This window comes from Acyrthosiphon pisum, chromosome A2 (assembly GCF_005508785.2).
Source record: "Acyrthosiphon pisum isolate AL4f chromosome A2, pea_aphid_22Mar2018_4r6ur, whole genome shotgun sequence".
Taxonomy (NCBI): domain Eukaryota; kingdom Metazoa; phylum Arthropoda; class Insecta; order Hemiptera; family Aphididae; genus Acyrthosiphon; species Acyrthosiphon pisum.
Genome location: NC_042495.1, coordinates 33376146 through 33396445, shown reverse-complemented (window position 1 = coordinate 33396445; position 20300 = coordinate 33376146). Strand labels below are relative to the sequence as shown.

At 27.9% G+C, this 20300-nt stretch overlaps 4 protein-coding genes across 9 annotated transcripts in view; 1 reads left to right on the top strand and 3 right to left on the bottom strand.

Annotated features, from left to right (window-relative positions):
* Window positions 1-1055: 1055 nt before the first annotated feature.
* Window positions 1056-4796, bottom strand: LOC100571994. 3 transcript variants are annotated; one of them, XM_029490074.1, is made up of 8 exons: window positions 4737-4796; window positions 4059-4134; window positions 3781-3978; window positions 3611-3694; window positions 3285-3542; window positions 3124-3214; window positions 1573-3059; window positions 1056-1278 (listed from the first exon to the last, which is right to left on the bottom strand). In XM_029490074.1, the coding sequence occupies exons 2-6, from the start codon at window positions 4127-4129 to the stop codon at window positions 3202-3204; spliced, it is 624 nt and encodes a 207-aa protein (XP_029345934.1). In that variant the 5' UTR covers window positions 4130-4134; window positions 4737-4796; the 3' UTR covers window positions 1056-1278; window positions 1573-3059; window positions 3124-3201. The 3 variants fall into 3 exon arrangements, with proteins under 3 accessions (XP_029345934.1, XP_029345933.1, XP_029345932.1); XM_029490073.1 differs by having other exon boundaries at window positions 4288-4789; XM_029490072.1 differs by having other exon boundaries at window positions 4059-4789.
* A 4568-nt stretch (window positions 4797-9364) lies between these two features.
* LOC100168820 (ribonuclease H2 subunit A) lies at window positions 9365-13324 on the bottom strand. The gene is made up of 6 exons (XM_001946890.5): window positions 12603-13324; window positions 11713-11911; window positions 11387-11513; window positions 10344-10533; window positions 10124-10247; window positions 9365-9974 (listed from the first exon to the last, which is right to left on the bottom strand). The coding sequence occupies exons 1-6, from the start codon at window positions 12766-12768 to the stop codon at window positions 9842-9844; spliced, it is 939 nt and encodes a 312-aa protein (XP_001946925.1). The 5' UTR covers window positions 12769-13324; the 3' UTR covers window positions 9365-9841.
* Window positions 13325-13326: 2 nt separating this feature from the next.
* Window positions 13327-17876, top strand: LOC100166744 (isopentenyl diphosphate isomerase). Of its 2 annotated transcripts, none has more exons than NM_001159362.1 (3): window positions 13327-13597; window positions 16086-16541; window positions 16603-17876. In NM_001159362.1, exons 2-3 carry the CDS (start codon window positions 16099-16101, stop codon window positions 16871-16873), a joined length of 714 nt encoding a protein of 237 aa, NP_001152834.1. In that variant the 5' UTR covers window positions 13327-13597; window positions 16086-16098; the 3' UTR covers window positions 16874-17876. The 2 variants fall into 2 exon arrangements, with proteins under 2 accessions (NP_001152834.1, XP_008184969.1); XM_008186747.2 differs by lacking the exon at window positions 13327-13597 and adding an exon at window positions 15494-15658.
* A 197-nt stretch (window positions 17877-18073) lies between these two features.
* The window catches only part of Kcmf1 (potassium channel modulatory factor 1), a 10464-nt gene continuing 8237 nt past the window's right edge, over window positions 18074-20300 (bottom strand). For 2 of the 3 annotated variants that reach the window (NM_001163834.1, NM_001163835.1), the window contains exon 7: window positions 18276-18931. In NM_001163834.1, the coding sequence (NP_001157306.1) occupies window positions 18511-18931 (421 nt within the window). In that variant the 3' untranslated portion in view covers window positions 18276-18510. Of the gene's footprint in view, window positions 18932-20300 lie in introns of all 3 variants that reach the window. The other variant, XM_029488955.1, reaches the window with a different exon arrangement.

Below are 20300 nucleotides of genomic sequence, written 5' to 3'. Positions count from 1 at the left end.
CTAGTTCAGCATTTACGCCAAGGTGATAACGAACGTAGATTAACATTTATTGCATGGATAACAACAGAAATTAATAACGACCCATTATTTTTAAATTACATTTTGTGGACCGATGAATCAAAGTTTACCAATAATGGCGTTTTAAATAAGCAGAATAACCGTTATTGGTCAAACGGAAATCCACATTGGGCAGTTGATACAAATTATCAAACAGTATGGGGCACAAATGTGTGGTGCGGATTATTAGGAGGAAATTTAATAGGTCCACATTTTTATGACGGTACTCTTAATGGAAGACGTTATTCAGATTTCTTAACTTTGCTACCGATGATGTTGGAAGATGTCCCTTTATTACTTCGTCAAAACTTATTTTTTCAACAGGATGGAGCACCCGCTCATAATGCCATTATTGTAAGACAACAGTTAAATGAAATGTTTGGAAATCGATGGATGGGAACTCACGGGCCAGTGGAATGGCCCCCACGGTCACCTGATCTAACACCATTAGATTTTTTTTTATGGGGTCATTTAAAGACTGTTGTTTATGCAGATCCACCAGCAAACTTACAGGATTTAAAAAATAAAATAACGGTAGCGTGCAGACAACAAAAGAACAAATTTTGGCAGCAACCTATATAGAAGTGAGTCGTCGATTGGAAATGTGTTTAGAAAAAAACGGAGGAAATTTTGAACATTTTATTAGATAAAAAAAATAAACATAAGTCAAAACAATGTAACGGAGTATTTTTTATTTAATTTCCTACTTCACATTCTTTATTAAAATCTATGAAAAAATCACTCAAATCAAATTTAAAACAATAAATGTTTTTGGTAAAATCGAAAAAATTTAATTATTTTAAAATTTCCAAAAGGTGTAACTCATTCAATTTTTGGTTTAGAACTATGGTCAATGGATCAAAATTACTTAGAATAAAATAATCTATCCATATCCGGTGACAAAAATAGGTGTTGCAATTTAAAAAAAAAAAAATTGTATTGCGCATGCGCAAACTACAAGAGTTAAAAATTTGAAATTTGTCCTTAAATGTGTACTTCAGTACCCCTTAGCTATTGCAGCAAACCGTATTTCAATCTAAGATTATCGGGCTGAGATATTTAGTGGTACATTTAAAACGGGACACACTGTATATATATGTAATAATGAATATTTCTCTAATAGAGCCGGAACACCTGATAAATTAACTGGTAGGATTAAATGTTCATGTTGTCTTGATATCACTTGTTGGGAAATATCTAAAGAACATTGTGTAGGAATAGCTGAAAAATATAAACATATAATACAATTAATAATAATGGGTACATTATAATATTATACATATTGAAACATTAGCATATTAACACCAAATTTATTTATATAGACAAATAGACTCCCATTCATGTTATTATTATGTTTTAGATAAAACAGTATTAAAAATGAGTAATGGTCATTTTTAATACTAATATTTCATTATTTTTTAACTTGATAATTTTTTTTTAATTTTATCTAAAACATAATAATAACATGAATGGGAGTCTATTTGTACCAATATTAGTATTAAAAATGACCATTACCCTGACGAAATTCCTCTTTTTTAGTCACTTGCAAACTTGGCATCTATATCATAAATTAATAAATTAATAAAAGTATATAATAATACTATAGTCTATACTCTGTTCAAAATGAAATGATGACTCGGCGGCGACCAGTTTTTGTCAGGCGGCGGTCAGACATATGTTCAGACGCCGTCCCCACTACGGTGACACGTTGGCACTGCCACGGAACAAAGCCACGCCCATGCGCACAACTTGACTGCCGAGTCATCATCTCATTTTGAACAGAATATATAATATACTATATATATATGTATATATAAGTTAATATTATATAGTAGGTAAAATGTATAATCATAGCTAAAATTTTAAAGTTTCTAACTATAACTATACTAGACAGCCGTCTTACCATTATCAACATAGATAATAATATATTCATGGATCAGACCATAGATCTTATACTAAGTAGTAAGTACAAAGTGATTAACTTGCATAAACTGAGAAGCATTTTCTGTCTAATGGTCCGAATTAAATATTGATACAAAACCTAAATGTTTTAGTTTCTAATAGGTTATTTTTTATAATATAATATATTAAGTACACTAACATCTTTTATTTTCAGTTTTTCCAGACATGATTTTAAAGATCATCTCATGGACAATTAGAAAATTAATAGTTGTAATTTTTAAATTCCTATTTTTGTTGCAATAAACACTGGCATTACAGTTAAATGTATTAGCTTTGCTTAGTAATTTAGCTATCTAAGTATTATTATGTCTCTCTAGTCTCTATTGTACAAACATTTATCACTTTTTAGAAAAACATAAGATCAGACCATACAACAAATATTAAAACACACAACATTATATATTACTGATCAGTCTTGAGGTTTATTTTTTTATATAAACTTTTATTTTAACTTATTATAAAATATTAAATAAGTCATTGCAATTATTGCAATACGAATAAATACATTGAAAGTAATGACTTATGATAGAAAAAGTGTTAAATACAATCTTGTGTTGGTAAATATCCAAAAGAGATGAAGGAGGATAGATTTCAACTACTAAATTCATACTTTTCATGAAACCATTATTAGGGAGCTATAATATAACATTTAAAGTTTTAGAGTTGCAAAAAAAAAAAAAAGACTAATTTATGATTCCACGGCTTTGCATATCTCTCTTCATATCTCGGATCTTAGTCCTTAAACTGGTCAATGTCCTGGGAGGATCATGTTTAAACGCAATGTGCTGCAACAGCGTAATCAAATCCCCCCTGGTGTTCAACAATGGCGAGTTGGTCAAAATCAGATCGTGTAGGATATTTTCCTCTGATTCCGAGTACTTCATCCTCTTCGGCGTCATCAATCGCAAATTCACCATCCGTCCAGTAGGGGTGGTTGGCGACCTTGGAGGCGGTTGAGGTGAAGCTGCAGAAGTACCGGGTATAGAGCGACGCAGGTGGCGGGGAAACAGATTGCACTTGTTCAGGCTGCTCAGATGGATCTGAAAAAAAACGTCTATCGTTAAAAAAAAAAAAAAGAAAAAAATATCAAAATACTCAACTCACCTATCTGGTTCCCGGTCCACAAACAATTCCCTAACATATGGGCTCCTTGGAACACCCGCACTAACGTCCACCATGTGTTCACGTTTGCGGGCTTAGATAATAATATATTCATGGATCAGACCATAGATCTTATACTAAGTAGTAAGTACAAAGTGATTTACTTGCATAAGCTGAGAAGCATTTTCTGTCTTATGGTCCGAATTAAATATTGATACATTTTAATTTTTCTGCCAATCTTCGGTTTTGTTGTTGAGCCTTTTTCAGTTTTTTTCTTGACGTCATTGTGCTTTTGTTTGGCAAATGCTAGATATATTTTAGCTCTATTTGGTGTAGAAAAATGTTCAATGGTTAAATCATTAAAATACCTAGGATGATTTAATGAAAATTTTCCTTTTTTTGATGTTTGAGTTGGTGATATACTGCAATACATAGTATACAAAACGTATTTTAAATAAAATATATTTGTTAGTAGTTACGAGGTACGTACTCAGTGATCAAACTAGTAGAGGTATCAGATCTTTGAGGTGAGTCAGCTCCATTCGGTTTGGAATTATTAATTGTACTGATATCACTAAACATGAGTGAATAATAATTTACAATAAGATAACTATAAATCTATATAAAAAATTAGGCGTATAGACATAAAATTCTACATACATTTGGCTTGAATTTTCAGAATTTGGATGGAGATTTACACCAAGTTGTATACTAGGGACAGCAGAAGGTATTAGACGACCATTATCTTTAATATCTTCAGGTAAAAAATGATTACCACACACTTTGTAAGATACGAGATATTTTGTAATTGAACAACTTTTCATCCATTTACTTTTTAAAACTTCATCGGTTGGAAATCTATAATACATACGTCGAAGATATTAATTGGTCTTACACAGAATAGGTACACTCAATGATTTTTTAATGTTAAACCTTACCGATATAATTTAATTTTTGATGCATTAGCATAAATTACACCACAATTTGGAACCACACATTTATACACCATATTTACTTTAAAAAAAAATGTTATTTGTCGTAAGTCATCAAATCTGATATCGTAGTAGGACTCGATAGACTTGGATATGAGTCGGTACCGCAGACTTCTATACTACACTATAATATAGAAATCTGTGGTCGGTAGGTAATTATTGTAGATAAGTTTACTTTTTAGACCTATAATTTATAAACAGTATAAACTAGTTTATAGCCTTATTATAGGTCTATACTTTTCCTTGATGATGTGAAAAATTTGCCGCCGACAACGAAGGAGGAAAGGTTTGATTGTTTGAGGCTAGGAACCTTAGAATGACGACGAAAGCCAAAACGCCTGGATAACCGACATAGTAGTAATTATTATATTTGATATAACTGACAAAAAAGTTTGCTACGCGTGTATACTACGATCGTCAATAAAAAGACAAAAAGGCTTAACATTATTGTTTAAATACAAACGGTGAACGCGAACAATATTTAAAACGACGGTAACGGCCGAGAGCATAACGAAATACCCTGCCGGGACCCTAACAGGGAGTACGTTGTGAGAAGAATTGGGGTACCTACTTGTCCCGAAATTTCGTGGATGCGATCTTAGATCATATTATTATACGATGTACCTGTGGATGGAGCCGCGGCTCAATATTTTGATGTACATCGCCACAACACGAATGATAAAAAAATTTTTATGATAACAACATTGATAACAAATATGAGCGTAAATATCTCGGCCGCTGGGCTAGATAATAATATTATGGCAATAATACGTCGTATCCACAGCGTTGCATTACCGAAGGCGCAATTAAATACAACACCTATATATGAGGGGTGGAAATCCAAAACGTAGGTACTATTGCCTAAATAAATTGACAAAATTGAGTTAGCTGGTGCCTGGTCTCGATTCTTATGGAAAAATATCGATACATCGATTGACGTCGTCAGAATAAATCAAAACTTACCTACTACTTTTTGGTCAAATTTGCGATTCAAAATGACTGGTTAATCCAAAACGAACATTTACCAAACATAAAAATAATATTTAGAAAATCAAATCGTACTTTTTCCATTTAAATGCCAATACGTACTTTTACCCGTGTTGTATACCTGTATATGGGGAAGTAAAAATGTTATTCCAGAACGTACTAAAATATAATTTTAAAAATTTTACTTAAGTTTTAAATTAAATTAAGAATATGACTCTAAAATATTTAACACATTAAAATCGTTTTAAATATAAATAATATATTATATTAAATAATTTAAAAAAAAAAACTTTCTTTTCAAAATGATTTGTCTGGTTATAAATGGTTTGTTTTTATTGGAAATGTTAAGATACAGAAAATCGCTTCTCCTGAAAAATCAATATTTTGGTAATAATACGTTTTGGATTTCAACCCCTCATATAATATGTTACGCCGAATTTATAAAATTGCCAATTACACGAAATCAGCATCTTTGTTGCAGACAAAAGTGAAATCAATAATTTAGCTATACCAAATTCACGCGCGTTTTCGACTAATAGATTAAGTTGATTTTAATTAATACAAATTATTATCATATTTATAAATGTTATATAGAATATATTATTATAATTTAATATTTATAATATCATTTTTTTAAGAATAGTCGATTAACGACTTTATATTATTGTATGATTTTTTACCATACAAAAAATATAGGTACAGAGTGTACCTATCTTATGCCATTGTACACGGTTTTTATTTTTAACAACTATGGATCGATGATATGGAATTTTGTTAAAACAAAAAAAGACGGTTCTATATTTTTAACAGGCAATATTTTTATAACATTTTTAAACAAACAGTTGTACCAATAATAAAATCGACTTTATTTTTTCAAGTGGTAACCACTTTATTTTTTGATGGATTATGGTAGATTTATTTTTTTCTGAACATTTTGACAGTCAAATGATCAATTTTGGTTCACTGGGTTATTAACTATGGTCCTCTAAAGCTTAGTATATAATATTCATTAATACCTACTTTGAACTGAAATACCTAATTTACAAGAGCTAAATAATTTTTTCTTATAACTACCTTTTTATATACCTACTTAAATAGTTAAATTTGTAATCTAAAATGCTCAAAAAAAAAACAAACAAAATTGTTGGCAAACGTAGTTCATTATTTATAATAATTTTTCGTGATATAAAATTAAGAATAATTTTATTTTATTATTATTAATAATAATTTACCTACCATACCTACCTACTTAAATATGTAACTATTGGACGCGTCAAAAAAATATATTTTGGGGATAAAGATGGGCCCCGGGACCGTGCCCCCACGATGGGGGACAAGAGATCTTTTTTGTTGTATTTTGGATTTTGTTCCTTACGGTTTAAAGTTCGGAAAATTTTAGCCATTTTTGAGCTATTTTAAAACGCTTTGTTTATCACCATAGAAACGAATAAAATTAAATAAAAAAGATTCCCTCGTCAGCTCAGAATCGTTTTTTATCGAATGCAATCATTGCATTCAAATCGAATACAGTAAAATTGCACTATCCTGTCCGATGCCCGATGGTCAAACATCCACCACCAAAATGCGCTGACCTACTTTTTAAATATAATAAGGTAGCTACCAGATATTTTAGAAATACGATTGAATACCTATATGGCTATAGTTAAAAGTCTACAAACTAATTATATGGCGATATTTATATTGATAAACAAAAGTAGTTTATTAAGATATCTTTTTTTTATTTTTGAAAATATATCAACTGCATTATCTATAAATCAATTTTACCTGATACATTACAGGTATACGCAAAAATAAATGCAATAATACGTCAAATTAATGGCTTACGTATATTACGTACCTAATTAAAATTGAAATAATAAAAGTAAAAGGTAGGCACATTATATTGACGAATGGGTAACTAAAAAACACATTAATAAAAAAAAAAATAATAATAAAATATGTTGTTAAGCGAATAATACTATATTTTAATTGTCGTCCATCAAAGAAAAACATTGATAAGTGATGTTCAAAGGAGATTAAATGCAAAATAGAATTGCTACTAATCAACATAATATCTGTAATATATAGGTCATATAGGTACACGTGCAATGTGCATATTATATACCAGGTGATTCTTTTATCATAAACCACTCATTATTTCGAAAAATATTTGTTTTTCAAAAAAAAAATTTGCATTGTTTCTAGTCGTTAGGAAAAATGTGTTTTTATAATTTTTTAGGTTTCATAGCTTTTTGAATGACAAGATACCTAAAGTTTAATTTTCGTATTCCAAAGCAGAATATTATTTTTTAAATAATGATAGTGCCTGTTGTTGCCATGTTAAATGTATCACCCTGTATTATGGTACTACAAATTAAAAACTGATGAAAACAATTTAAGTAATAGAAATTAAATACTATTGACCTACTTCAATAAAATATGAATTATTTTTTTATTACTAAAAAATATACCTTGTCAAGTAAATATAAAACATAACGTATGTTGTATGTAATACGATCAATAATTTATAACTAATCATCTCATTGTCATACTATACCGTTGTTTTTGAAACAATATGAACAAAAATACAAATACTATTACTGCTATATACATATATAGCCATAACTGGTAATTGTACTTTTATGTATCTTTATCGTTTTTAAAAAATCTGCAGAGCATGGAAGTAGGATAGACGTAATTTTTTATAAGTATGTGAAAACTGAAAATTGTGAAAATCACGAATATTTGAAAATTATTTTGTCCTTAGAATTTCGTAAAAATTTTTCATTCTATATCTAAGATTTGAAAATTTAATATAAGATTTCTATTTCTCAACTCATAAGTTAATAACAAATAAAAAAGTTAACCAAAAGTCAAATACATTTTTCATGAGCATTTTTTTGACAGGATATTCACCAGGAAACTAAATTTCTCATGCGATGATTTCATTATTTTGTTGTAATTCAAAAACGTATAATCGCGGTAGATACTAGACATTTTTTCGCTGTGACTAAAAGCTTGAAAATGTTTAAATAAAAGGTTTCTCATAAGTTGTTATAATAGCAGTTACAAAATATTAAAGATACATGGGCGCAGTTTTTTTTTTATATTAGCATTTAAAGATCAAATGTTGACAACATTCATCAAAATCAAGAAAATTTAAATATTTAGTAGTTAAAAACTAATAAAATGTTAAGCTTCTGTACCCAAAGATTGAAAATTTAATTCAAAGTTCTTCATAAGTTGTTCATACTAAAATCATAAAATCTAAATATTTTAAGTTCAAATTTGTTTGAGATTGCATATTCACCCCATAGGATTAAATTGGTATTTACAATACCTCAAAGTATATCCTAACTTAATCCCATAAGTAGAGCGCGTATTTATATGCATTAAAAACCAACCAAAGAAGCGCTAAAAAATCTTAAATATGCAAAAATATATGCACTAAAATGTTAAAATATGCATAATAAATTAGCCAAAAATTTTATTTTTAGAACATTTAATTAAAACAATATATTTAAAATTATGAAACACTACTATAAATACTTTTCTTAATTTTTCTAAAATAATGACAATGGTCGTAATCAATGTTTTCTTATCTTGGTATACGTTTTTTATTTCATTTATTATTGAATGATATAGAGGTTTTATGAAGTGTTGAATTAACTAAAAATTAAAGTTCCAATAACAAGTTATTTTCAACCACAACTTAATAGTACATGCCATAGGTACTACCTAGTGACCAAGTACCTACCATAATTTACCATAAAAAAAGTGTGACCAATGTTACGCGATTATTGTGTATTTGGTGTCATTACTTACATCTATTAAATATTAACCATAGACGTTATAATATTGTGATCATATTTTGTTCTACATTTTATTAAACTTTAGATACCTTTTAATGGTTCTTCATGCAGCAGTAGTCAGTTACCGCTGGTATTTCCATTGAACTTTCTAAAACTCAAAAACTAAAAATTATGTACCAGTACTTATTCTTATTTTTAAATAAATAATATTTCATACAACTAAAATAAATTCATTAATAACAAGTTAGATAGATTCTGACCATCAAGCAATCCATATAGTTAAAGTAAGAGCTTGCCTGAAGTTCAAAACAATGGTAATTTTCTTAAAAATGTAATAAGATATTTCAAAAAAACTTTTTCTATCTTTGTCAAATTTGAATTCTATAAATCTGCGTTCTTAATAATAAGCTTTTTACAGTCGAAAAGCTATTATACAAAAAAAAAAACATGTAATTACTAATTTGTTAAAAACCCATAATGGAAAAGGAAAGAATACTGCCGTATTTTGAACATAAAATACAGGGAATATATCTTTATACTTGGTCCCAGAAGAGATCATTCCGCGGCACAACTAAAATCAAGTTTTCTGTGCGTCCCCCTGCAATAGGGGAACCGGTTGCGATAGCTGGGTGACGTGGGGTGATTCACAGAACCGGCATGTTCTCTCGTGGGACAGGGTATAGTCTATATTTAATATTTATTGTGATTTAATAAAGATTCCTAACTTAATTTTAATTTATTTATAAAATTGTATTTAACAATGTAAAACCTCATTTTAATTTACATATTATAATATATTATTATTGAATTATGAATTTAAATAAGAAGTTTAATATTGTAAACATAATTTGAGCCAAAAATAGTTATATTAATATCTATTATAATAATTAAAATTAAATATACAAATATAAGACAAAGATTTTTCTTTTACTAAAATTTAGTTGTAACTATTAAACCTCTATCATCAAAAAAAGGCGTTTTTTGTTGAACTTGTTTACTATTTTGACCAAAAAATGAAGTTATAGGTACTGATTTTTTGTCTTCATCTTCTTCTTCATCAGACCTAAACATTTTTTAAATATTTTATTATAAACTTTTCAATTTGTTTCAATTTTCAGTTTATTGTTATATAAACCAAACCAAACACCAATTGTATAATAATATAATATATTAAACATTTCACAATATCATGATGAAATAGCATCTACTTACCAGTCTACTTGTGCTGCATTATTTTTTAGTACCAATTCTGCTGTAGACCAAGAAAATCGTACAATACTAGGAAATCCAAATACCGGATCTATGTTTTTTTTCAAATATTCTTTTGTAACAGGATCTAAATAGTACAAATATATTAAATGAAATATTTTGTTTTTATATTCTGAACTAATTATCAAAACAACTATTAGAAATTATAATTATTTTGTTTTACCATTTGGGTATCCGCTTCCCCAATTTGAATCAATATCTTCTCCAGGTCTTTCAATAAATTTCCAATTTTTTAACGCAGCATCACGGGTTACTTTAGCGCAAATACTAGCAGCACTTACAATTGGAAACAAAGAATCAGCTTTTTTAGACACTGTGATTTTTAGTTGAGGGAATATTGATAGTAATTTTTCCTAAAAATTAAAAACAAAATACAATAAATTACAAATTATGTATTTACAACAAGAGTTGAAAAATGAAAAATAAACCATAATACATGAATATTATGATATTTTAAAATATAAACCATAAAATATTAGAAAAGTTTATACTTTATGTTTTTGTACATAATAACATTCAGATTCAAGTAACAATGAATCATTTACTCAGTATAAATATATTCAAATCATTTTATTCACAAATATTCCCCATTCATTAGCAATAATAAAATAATATATTAATACATTCTACATTTTGATATAGGTAAACGGATAATATTTTATATTAATTTATTAAATAGAATTCCAAAAACACATTATTAACTGCAATAATATTCATTAAAAGTGTAAAATTATTATAATTTCTACTTTTATTCAACTAATTTGTCATAAATAGTAATTTACTTTGATAAGAAGAGTTGAAGTTTAAAATTCCAACAGAAAATGTGTCAGACCACTATTGAGTTTGTGTTATTAAAGCTAAAATCACAAGTTGTGTTAAACAAAATATTTACTATTATACTAAATTTTTTAAATTTTGCCAACATTTGAAATGTACTAGATAATAATGTATAACGATAATATATTATTTATATTTCATATTATAATGTATTTATATATATTTTTTTTTTGCTTTAAGCTATTGCGAAATTTTGTTTCTTAGTATTTTTAACATTTGCAAGCATATAATAAATTCAATATTTAAAATGTTTTTGTATGCATGTAACACAAACAAAAAAACAATTCAAAAAGAGATGGGTATTATTATGTATTAAAGTACATTTTAGTATTCATGCATTCTAAAAATGAAAACTACTATTATTCTTACTTGGTACTTTTCAGGTGGTCCAACAGTATCTACAAATACTTCACAAATATTTACTCCTCTATCCAAAACTCGTTGTATCAAACCAATGGCAGCATTATGTGAAATTTCATTCAAAGAACACTTTTGCCTATTCAAAATAATACAAAAATGTTGATGAATATAAATGTATGATAAATATACTACCTAAACAATGCTAATAATAGGAAATTTAACATAAATTGGTTATGCTACAGGGTTTATATTTTATAGTCTCTATACCTAATTGTGATAAAAACACTAGTATTATGATACAAAAATGAAAAAATTATTTCATCTCATATAAATACCTCCTAAAGCTACAATTGCTTATTGTAGTAGGTGATATAATGTGTACGGCCCATCCAAGTATTTCAGATTGTTTTGTTATTCCATCAAAGATATCATCTCGAGCTTGTTCAGACAAAACTTTTGAATCGGCACATCCTAATGTCTTTAGTATAGCTTGATTGTCTACTGAACAGTAAGATGTACCATATACCATTGGACCTAAACGCAAATATATTATTAAACAAAATTCAAAACAGTAGGTATATACATTTATTATAAATACTAGTTAAGGTACTACATACTGTACTAGTATATCAATCAATGGTATACTGTAAAGAAGTCATAAAGAAATGATTATTACACATAATATATTGCCTAGCATTTAACTAAATTTAACATATCTACAAATTAATATTTTTGACTTGAAAATATATATAAGATAAAGACATATATTTTAGCAATAACAGGGAAATAATGATACGAAATATTTTTAAACAACTGTTATACCTGTTTTTACTGTACCTACAGATATCTTATAAAATGGGTTTGACCCGTATTGTAAAGTAAAATATATGTGTTTATGAGCTACCTATGTCTAGAATATTTAAATGTATCTATGACCTATGAGAATATAGAAATTAGCACATATGAACCGAGTCATCTAATACATTATATGCAATGATATGATGAACAATGTAAGATACATTTATACCTAGAGTAAATTGTAAATTAGGGGTATAATTTTCTTTTGAGAACATCTAATAATTGTAGATAGCTAATATACATTGATTTCCCAAATCTATAATTTCATCACTTTATCCATTGCCAAGACATTAATTTGTTAAAACTTGATTCATTACTAAACCTGCTTACTTACTCAGATATATTTTTATTGCTTTATTATACATACCTAGGACAGGACCACGGCCAGCTTCGTCAATTCCCAAGATACATTTTTCAGTTGTCGTCGATTCAGGCAAATCAGATTCGATGCGAACATCAAATGAATTATTTTCAGACGAAATCACCGATTTCACATCAGCAATGGTATGGCAAACTTTATAGTTACTGTTCATTATAATTTAATAACTTAATCGAGATTTAATAAATTGAATATTTATTTGTCACGAAACGATTTCAGTTATGATCGACTTCAACTCACCACATAGTAACTAGCAGGTAAAAGTGGTGAATATAAAAAATGTATTTTAAGGCGGTTAGCTAGTTCTCAAGACTCAAAAGTGAAGAATATTTTTATTACGGAGAACAGTCAATCCTAAAGAAGTATTTTACTATAGTTTTGATGTGAACAATGAACGGACTAGACGTGAAAAAGGACAAATGATAAGCGACAACTCGCAACCGGGAAGTGGTAAGTGAGTAACTGACAATATATTGTATTAGACAACACTATAGCAAAGTGCCGAACAGTAAAAGTAAAAACTATATAGACAACAAGTGTCAACTCAACGAACAAATTAAATGTCTCTAATTTGTATTTTGTACTTTGTTTACATTTCAAGTTTGTTATCTTAACCTTAAATTAAAATTTAAGAGGGAAGTCATCGGATTGGTCAAACAATATCATCGTATCACATAATTGATAACGTAGCAGATTATTGATAAAAAAAGCGGATGCTTTGAATAAAATATTACAATTATTTGCATTTTACATTAAATCGTAATGAAACCATGCCACTACTGACCTATTGCCCCGTAGGTATAAATTCCAACAAAAAGATAAACGATTTCTAATTTTCTCGTTAGTGTCGAGACGTGTGCACGGTGTCTTCTGCCTAATGCCTATTATGCTACGGATCTACGACCAGTGTTGTTGTTCGTCCGAGTGTGCAGTCAACACCAGTCGATAAGTTCTTAAACGGATTTCAATTTTTTTTGTTTGAGGTATGTTATTATTGTTTCGTATTTTTTTCTTTGTTATGACATACAATAGGTACTTAGAATTTTCAAGCACGTTAGTAGGGTCTGTTACAGCAAGTTTTGAAGACAACTCTTTATTTGCTTGCTTGTTATCACAGGAGTACCTACCTGTTAATTATTATTTTTTTTTCTATCCTTTAGGTAGGTATTTAAAATATTTAATTAAGCATGTACAATAATGTGGCATATCTGGGTGAAATGATATTACCTATTTAAATGACATTTTAAAAATATTTTCCATTAGAATGTGGTTATGCATCTCGTTACATATACAAGATAAGTTAATAGTCTGATTATATAGTTTTAAATTAACTCAATCAAATAATTAAAAACATTTAATTTTCACAAATAGATATTCGATATAATTTAAATAACATAATTATTATTGTCGAAGTGTCTACACATTATTTAAGACCAAGGATCGATCATTACATAATAGTTAATAGGCGTACCTACTAATAAATTATGATTCTAGTTTTCCAAAAATAATTATCATATCTTAATGAGCTTTTTAATATATTATACTAGATGTTTGTTAGTAATTATTTAGGTATAAGATCAATGTAATTTAAAATAAAATATCATAAAAATAATTAAACGTACCTATTCAAATTGGATAACGTATGGGATTTCACTATATTTGCACAAATATTATAGTACTAAGTCATAATTATTAGTTTGTCATTTCAAATAGGTTATTAGTTATGACTTTGGTTTGAAACTAATCTCCCTCTATTAACTTCTTAAATAAGTATGTTTTTGGTTCAATTTAAGCATATTTATTTAACTTGTTAAATTGTTTCTATTATTTTAAATTTAAATTCAGTTTCTGCCAAATAAAACTAGACTTTTATTTATTAAGCATACAATAGGAACACAGCATTGCTACACAATAGTGTATTCAATATGTGTACAACAAATAACTAAATAAATCAAGATTACATATTTTATGTGTATAGGTACTGTTCAAAACAAGTTACATAACAATAGAAAAAGAATAAATCAATCTATAGTATCTATTTTTATAATCTATACTCACTTTTCTTTTCGATTACCATAAAATGTGCACTACATTTTGTAACTAAAGCTGTAGCTTGCCGATATTATTTTAACAATTCAATTTGTGTGTTTGAATATTATATTATTATATTATAATATCCAATTATATAATTTTAACTGTTTGTTTAGCAATATTACTTTAGTTTAATTTAAACAAACAAGTGTGTAACGGCAGCTTTGTGTCAAAACCTCCTACCTAAAAGGTGGAAAAAAACTCAATTTAAGTTACAATGTTTTGTTAGTAAGAGGATGTCGGGCGTCAGCGCACTATTAGCATACCCGTGTCATATTAAATTACACCCAACTGCCAAGGCGGATTTATTCAACATAAAATACATTTAAATGACGAATGGAAATTGGCGCTCCAAACACTAAATAATATCTCATAATTTGAATTAGGTACTTCATTTGTACAAACAACGAGTCAAGGTAAAACTTGAAAAATACAAGCATCTCAAAGTGCTTAAATAAACAAATACTTCACAATTATGCACAAAATTATTATGATTATTTTCCTTACCAGGAAAAAGAAATAACAACGTATATACCTATAATTAAATATTGCTTAATATTGTATTGTATCAATTTATTTATGCCATAATTTTAGTTTTGATATTTATATCATCATATTAGTTTAATCATCATAATATTGTGTTGCAGTGTAATTAATAACGACAAATTTACTTTTGTTATTTTTATTATTTTATAAAAATGACGCAATTCATACTATAAATTACTTATGACGTGATTGAATTTTATCATGGATTAAAAAAAATATTGTAACTCAAAATAAGATGACTACTATATGAATATTATAAAATCTAAGTTTTCTAAAGTTAAATATAGTGATGTTGTCACTAACATGGTTATATTCAATAATGTTAGACCTATCAAATGTTTTTTATCTTTCGTGAACAATTTGTAAAAACCGAGTTACGAGGATTTTAGCACGTGCCTGTTGATTAAGTAAAATATTTTGTTTAGTTTTTAAAAATTTTATAACCCAACTTGGCCCTTGGGTATATTTTTACTGTTCTAAAAATAAAAATCGGTAATTACATGTGAATTTAAATAATAAGCATATTATGTATGTGTATGTCAATAGTTAATTACTTTGATATAATTGTCAACAATTACAATTGTATTTCAAAGTAATTATGTCCATTGAATGAGTCTACACTATTGCGTTCTAATTATTTAGAATGTAAACCTTCTATTTTTATCATTAACAGTGTATTATTCATTTGCAAACAATTTCTCTCTCTTTATATGTTACTAATGAAATGTAGAAACATTACTTTATACTTAGTGAAGTTCATTAAACACAGTTGAACTAACATAAGCACTTCACTTTACTTAAATAATATTTTAATTTATTTGTATTTACCAACAGGTTATATATTATTATGAAGTTGATTTTCAAGTCGCTGGGTACAGTACCCTTACGGCGATTTCTATCAACCGTACCCAAACCATTAAACCCTGTACAAGAAGCTGCCCTCGAAGAACGCTGTATTCTTGTTGATCAACATGACCAAGAATGCGGCTTCGCCAGTAAACGAGACTGTCACAGACTAGTAGACGGAAAACTTCCATTACACCGTGCGTTTAGTGTATTTTTGTTCAATACCAAGGATGAACTATTATTACAACAGCGGTCATCAACCAAGATCACTTTCCCAGATCATTATACAAATTCTTGTTGCAGTCATCCGTTGTATGAGATTGAACACGAGCGTAAAGACTTAGAAGGCGCTAAAGCCGCTGCATGTCGCAGACTTGTGTTTGAATTAGGAATTCCTTCAAGCCAGTGTCAACCTGAAGACTTGCAATATATAACCAGAATAAGGTAATAACAACTTAATCAATACATTGAAAAAATTTGGTGCCTGACTTGATGTATTATTTAGGTACATGTCCGAAGGAGATGGGACTTGGGGCGAACACGAAATTGATTATATATTTATTTTGCACAAAGACGTTGCTTTGGACCCCAATCCAGATGAAGTGAGTACTGCCCTGTATATCCCCAAATCAAAAATGAATAATTTCTTAAAGAACTTAAGACATCCAATTACACCGTGGTTTAATCTAATTGCACAAAACGAATTGACAAACTGGTGGGACAATTTGAGATCTCTGGAGAAAGTCATGAACCATAAAAAAATTATTAGCTATTAAACATTTTTCTACTGTGGGAAATATTAATTAAGATTGGGACTATATTATAAACATTTGTACTGTTTAAAGTATGGAAATTAGATCAACATTGTTATTATTTTAATTATATTATGTTATGACACTATTGTTCACATATTATATACATACATTTTGGTTTTATATTTTTCAACTCATGAAATTTTTCTAATATTAATACATATAAAAGAATCAAATGTTCAACATCGAATTTTTAACGCTTAAGATATTTTATTGAAACATTTGTTTGAAAAAAAATACGGGTTAATGTTCAAAATTTTGTATTACAACAGATTTTTTATATATATTTGTGTGTTGTTAATGATTATAAAATTAGTAGAAATGAATAAATTTTAAATATTGTTACGAAAAAATACGTTTTGTTTTCTTTGAAGAATATACTTTATTCTCTAATCGATTTAGTAGCATTTTATACCTACTTATAACATACGATGTTCTGATTAAAAAAATTATGTTTTAAGCTTCTTAAACTTAACATTGCATATTTCGGAATAAACAATTACGTCATCTTTGATGAAAAATTAGTTTATAATAAATATAAATAATATTTTGGTTTATCATTGTAAGATATATTTTAAATATATCAACCCTTTTTCTTGTTGTAATAAACATTCATAACTCGTATATTATTTTTTTTTTTATTATAGAATGATGTTAGTTAAAATGTTTTTTAAGTGTTTGAATACAAATAAATAGTTATATTAAGTGTGGAAAGCAAAGATAAAATAAAATAAAATTATATATATAGTTAACGTAACAAAAAAAATAGTAATTGAAAAAAAAAAGATAAAATTAATTTTTACACAGATTCTAGAAGTGGTGAAAACAAACAATAACATTTACCAGAACCTAATTGACGTAATTAAATAAAAATTAAATTATAATTGTATAATATGTTTACACATTATATTAATATTCATACTCGGTATGTTTCTAAATTAAAAGTTTTGTTTTAACTACGTATCAAGTCGTTTATATTATTATTTCCCATAAAAATAGTAAAAAAAAAGTGATTAAATTAAGTCCATTGTTAAGAATTGTTAAAAAAAAGTAATTATATAGGTACTCAAAAATATATAAAAGTTGAAGTAAATTTATTTAAAAAAACAATGAACAAACATTACTGAATACATATGTATATAATTTTTAATTTCAAAAGAAAATTAACAATGGCTAGACATATTTACAATATATTTACTAAGTTTATCAACTTTATATTCAATTTTGTTCTTAACAAAATATAATTATTAATTCCAATATCACAATAGAGAAATACCGCGTTTAAAATTCCAGACGTATGAATTCAAGCGATTAGTTTAATAACTTAAGCGATAAATCAATGTTAAATTATTTAAAGACCAGTATATTTTTTTTGTTTTTTGTTTTTTTTAATACACAAAAATATATATATATATATAACATACCGTTTTGAATTAGTTATCATTAATATTTGTTTATATATGCATATAACTAAACTGAAATCTATCGAAAAAAATCATCCTAAATATTTTACTTTAATTTTAAGTGTTACACAACACCAGTACACGACTAGACATTTCATGTTGAATTTGTTAAGCAGCAACCGGATTTTACCAATTAGTTCAATGCGATGGTGATGGATCAGAGACTTTAGGTTGTTTTCTAACATTGGCTGCTGGCTGTGGAATTTGTGATTGCATTACGGCTTGCCTATTGCGACTGGGTGGTGAAGAATATCTGTGAGGAACACCAATTACATGGTTAGCCGATTGCTGTGGTTGTTGTGGAGGAGGTGGTGATGGTCTACTGTTAGACTGTCTTTGTTTGGTATCTGGTACTATCGTCTTAGCTAATGCTTGCGATACCTGAGGTTGAGCTACTGTGGCTAATGGCGACTGGTCTTTTTTGGCAGTTATTGTTGCTGGCATGGCTCCATTTGGAGTTAACATAGATAATAATAATTCTTGCATAAAGAAACTACGGTCAGCACGATCTATTTCCAATTTCTGCTGTTCAGATTCATTCAGTGGAGCATCAATATATCTATAAAAAAATAAAACAATCATGTGTGAATATTTCTAAAAATTATTTTAACTAAGAGATAACATTACATTTTTAACAAAGTTGATTATATTTGATGAAAATAGTTTAAATTCTTGTGTACAAAATCCAAATTTCCTTTTGTATTAAAATTAGTTGGAGGGTAACTATTATTAATTTCACTTAAGCACAAAATAAGTCTGAGAGTTTAATCTAGACTTCACATACATTTGAAATAAGAGATAAAAAATTATTTAGAATTTTAATACTGGAATAAAAAATAAAAGGACATATTTAGTTAAAAGCACATAGCTGTATTCAATCGATGCTTGAGAATAGATATTGCTTAAGAGGACGCCACATCCGCTTGTGTTGTCTCCGTCTTACAAACACTTAACATATCAAATGTAGACTCAGAAATTAACATTTTATGCCATTAGCTTATAAATTAGAGTGAATCGACTTATTATGAAACTTGATGGTAAGAAACATTGTCAGTGTTTTGTTGGAGGTTTTTTTTACAATAATTCAGTTTTAAAGTAAGTTATGCGTGTTGTGTATAATAAATGTAAATTAAATTAATTATCGTATAAAAATTCCAACAAAACACAGATAATGTTCTTACCACCAAGTTTCATGATAGGTCAATTCAATCTAATTTTTAAGCTAACGGCATAAAATGTGAATTTGGTATGTTAAGAGTTTGTAAGATGGTGACAACACATGCGCTGTGGCATTCTCTTAAGGGGATTTGAAACAGTGTATTTATTTCACGTTTTAGACCTAAAAGCCTAACAAGATTACGCATACTCAAAATAATTAGATTTCAATTCTGTAAAAAGATTTCAGTTGATCGACCTTTTTTCCAGGTTATTGTAGAAATCGATTTTTGATATTTCTTTAAAAATTGTTCTTTAAATCATAGTATTGTTTTTAAATTTTTTTAAAAATTTTAGATTTACTTTAGTTTCTTTTTTAAGGAAGTTAAACAGTTATTCCAAAATCGACTTCACAATAACCTAGAAAAAAGGTCGATCAACTCAAATGAAATCTGATAATTTTGAGTTGATGTATTTTTGTCAGACTTTTAGGTTTAAATTGATTAAAATTAGTTTTTCGTTAGTACAAAATATATTATTTCATCAAATACAATGACTTGTTCATGCGTGTGTGAACCGCTAGTTATTTCCTGGAAATTATAATGAATATCCCACTGTTGTTGAATATACGGGTAGTAGTGGTGGCGCGCTGGACACTCACACAAATGTTTATTTACTATTCATACAACAGCACAACACAATTTCACCTGATAAACTAATTGCCTATAGCTTACTCCTTAGAAACAGAGCGCTTCCAACCCCCTTAAGAGGAC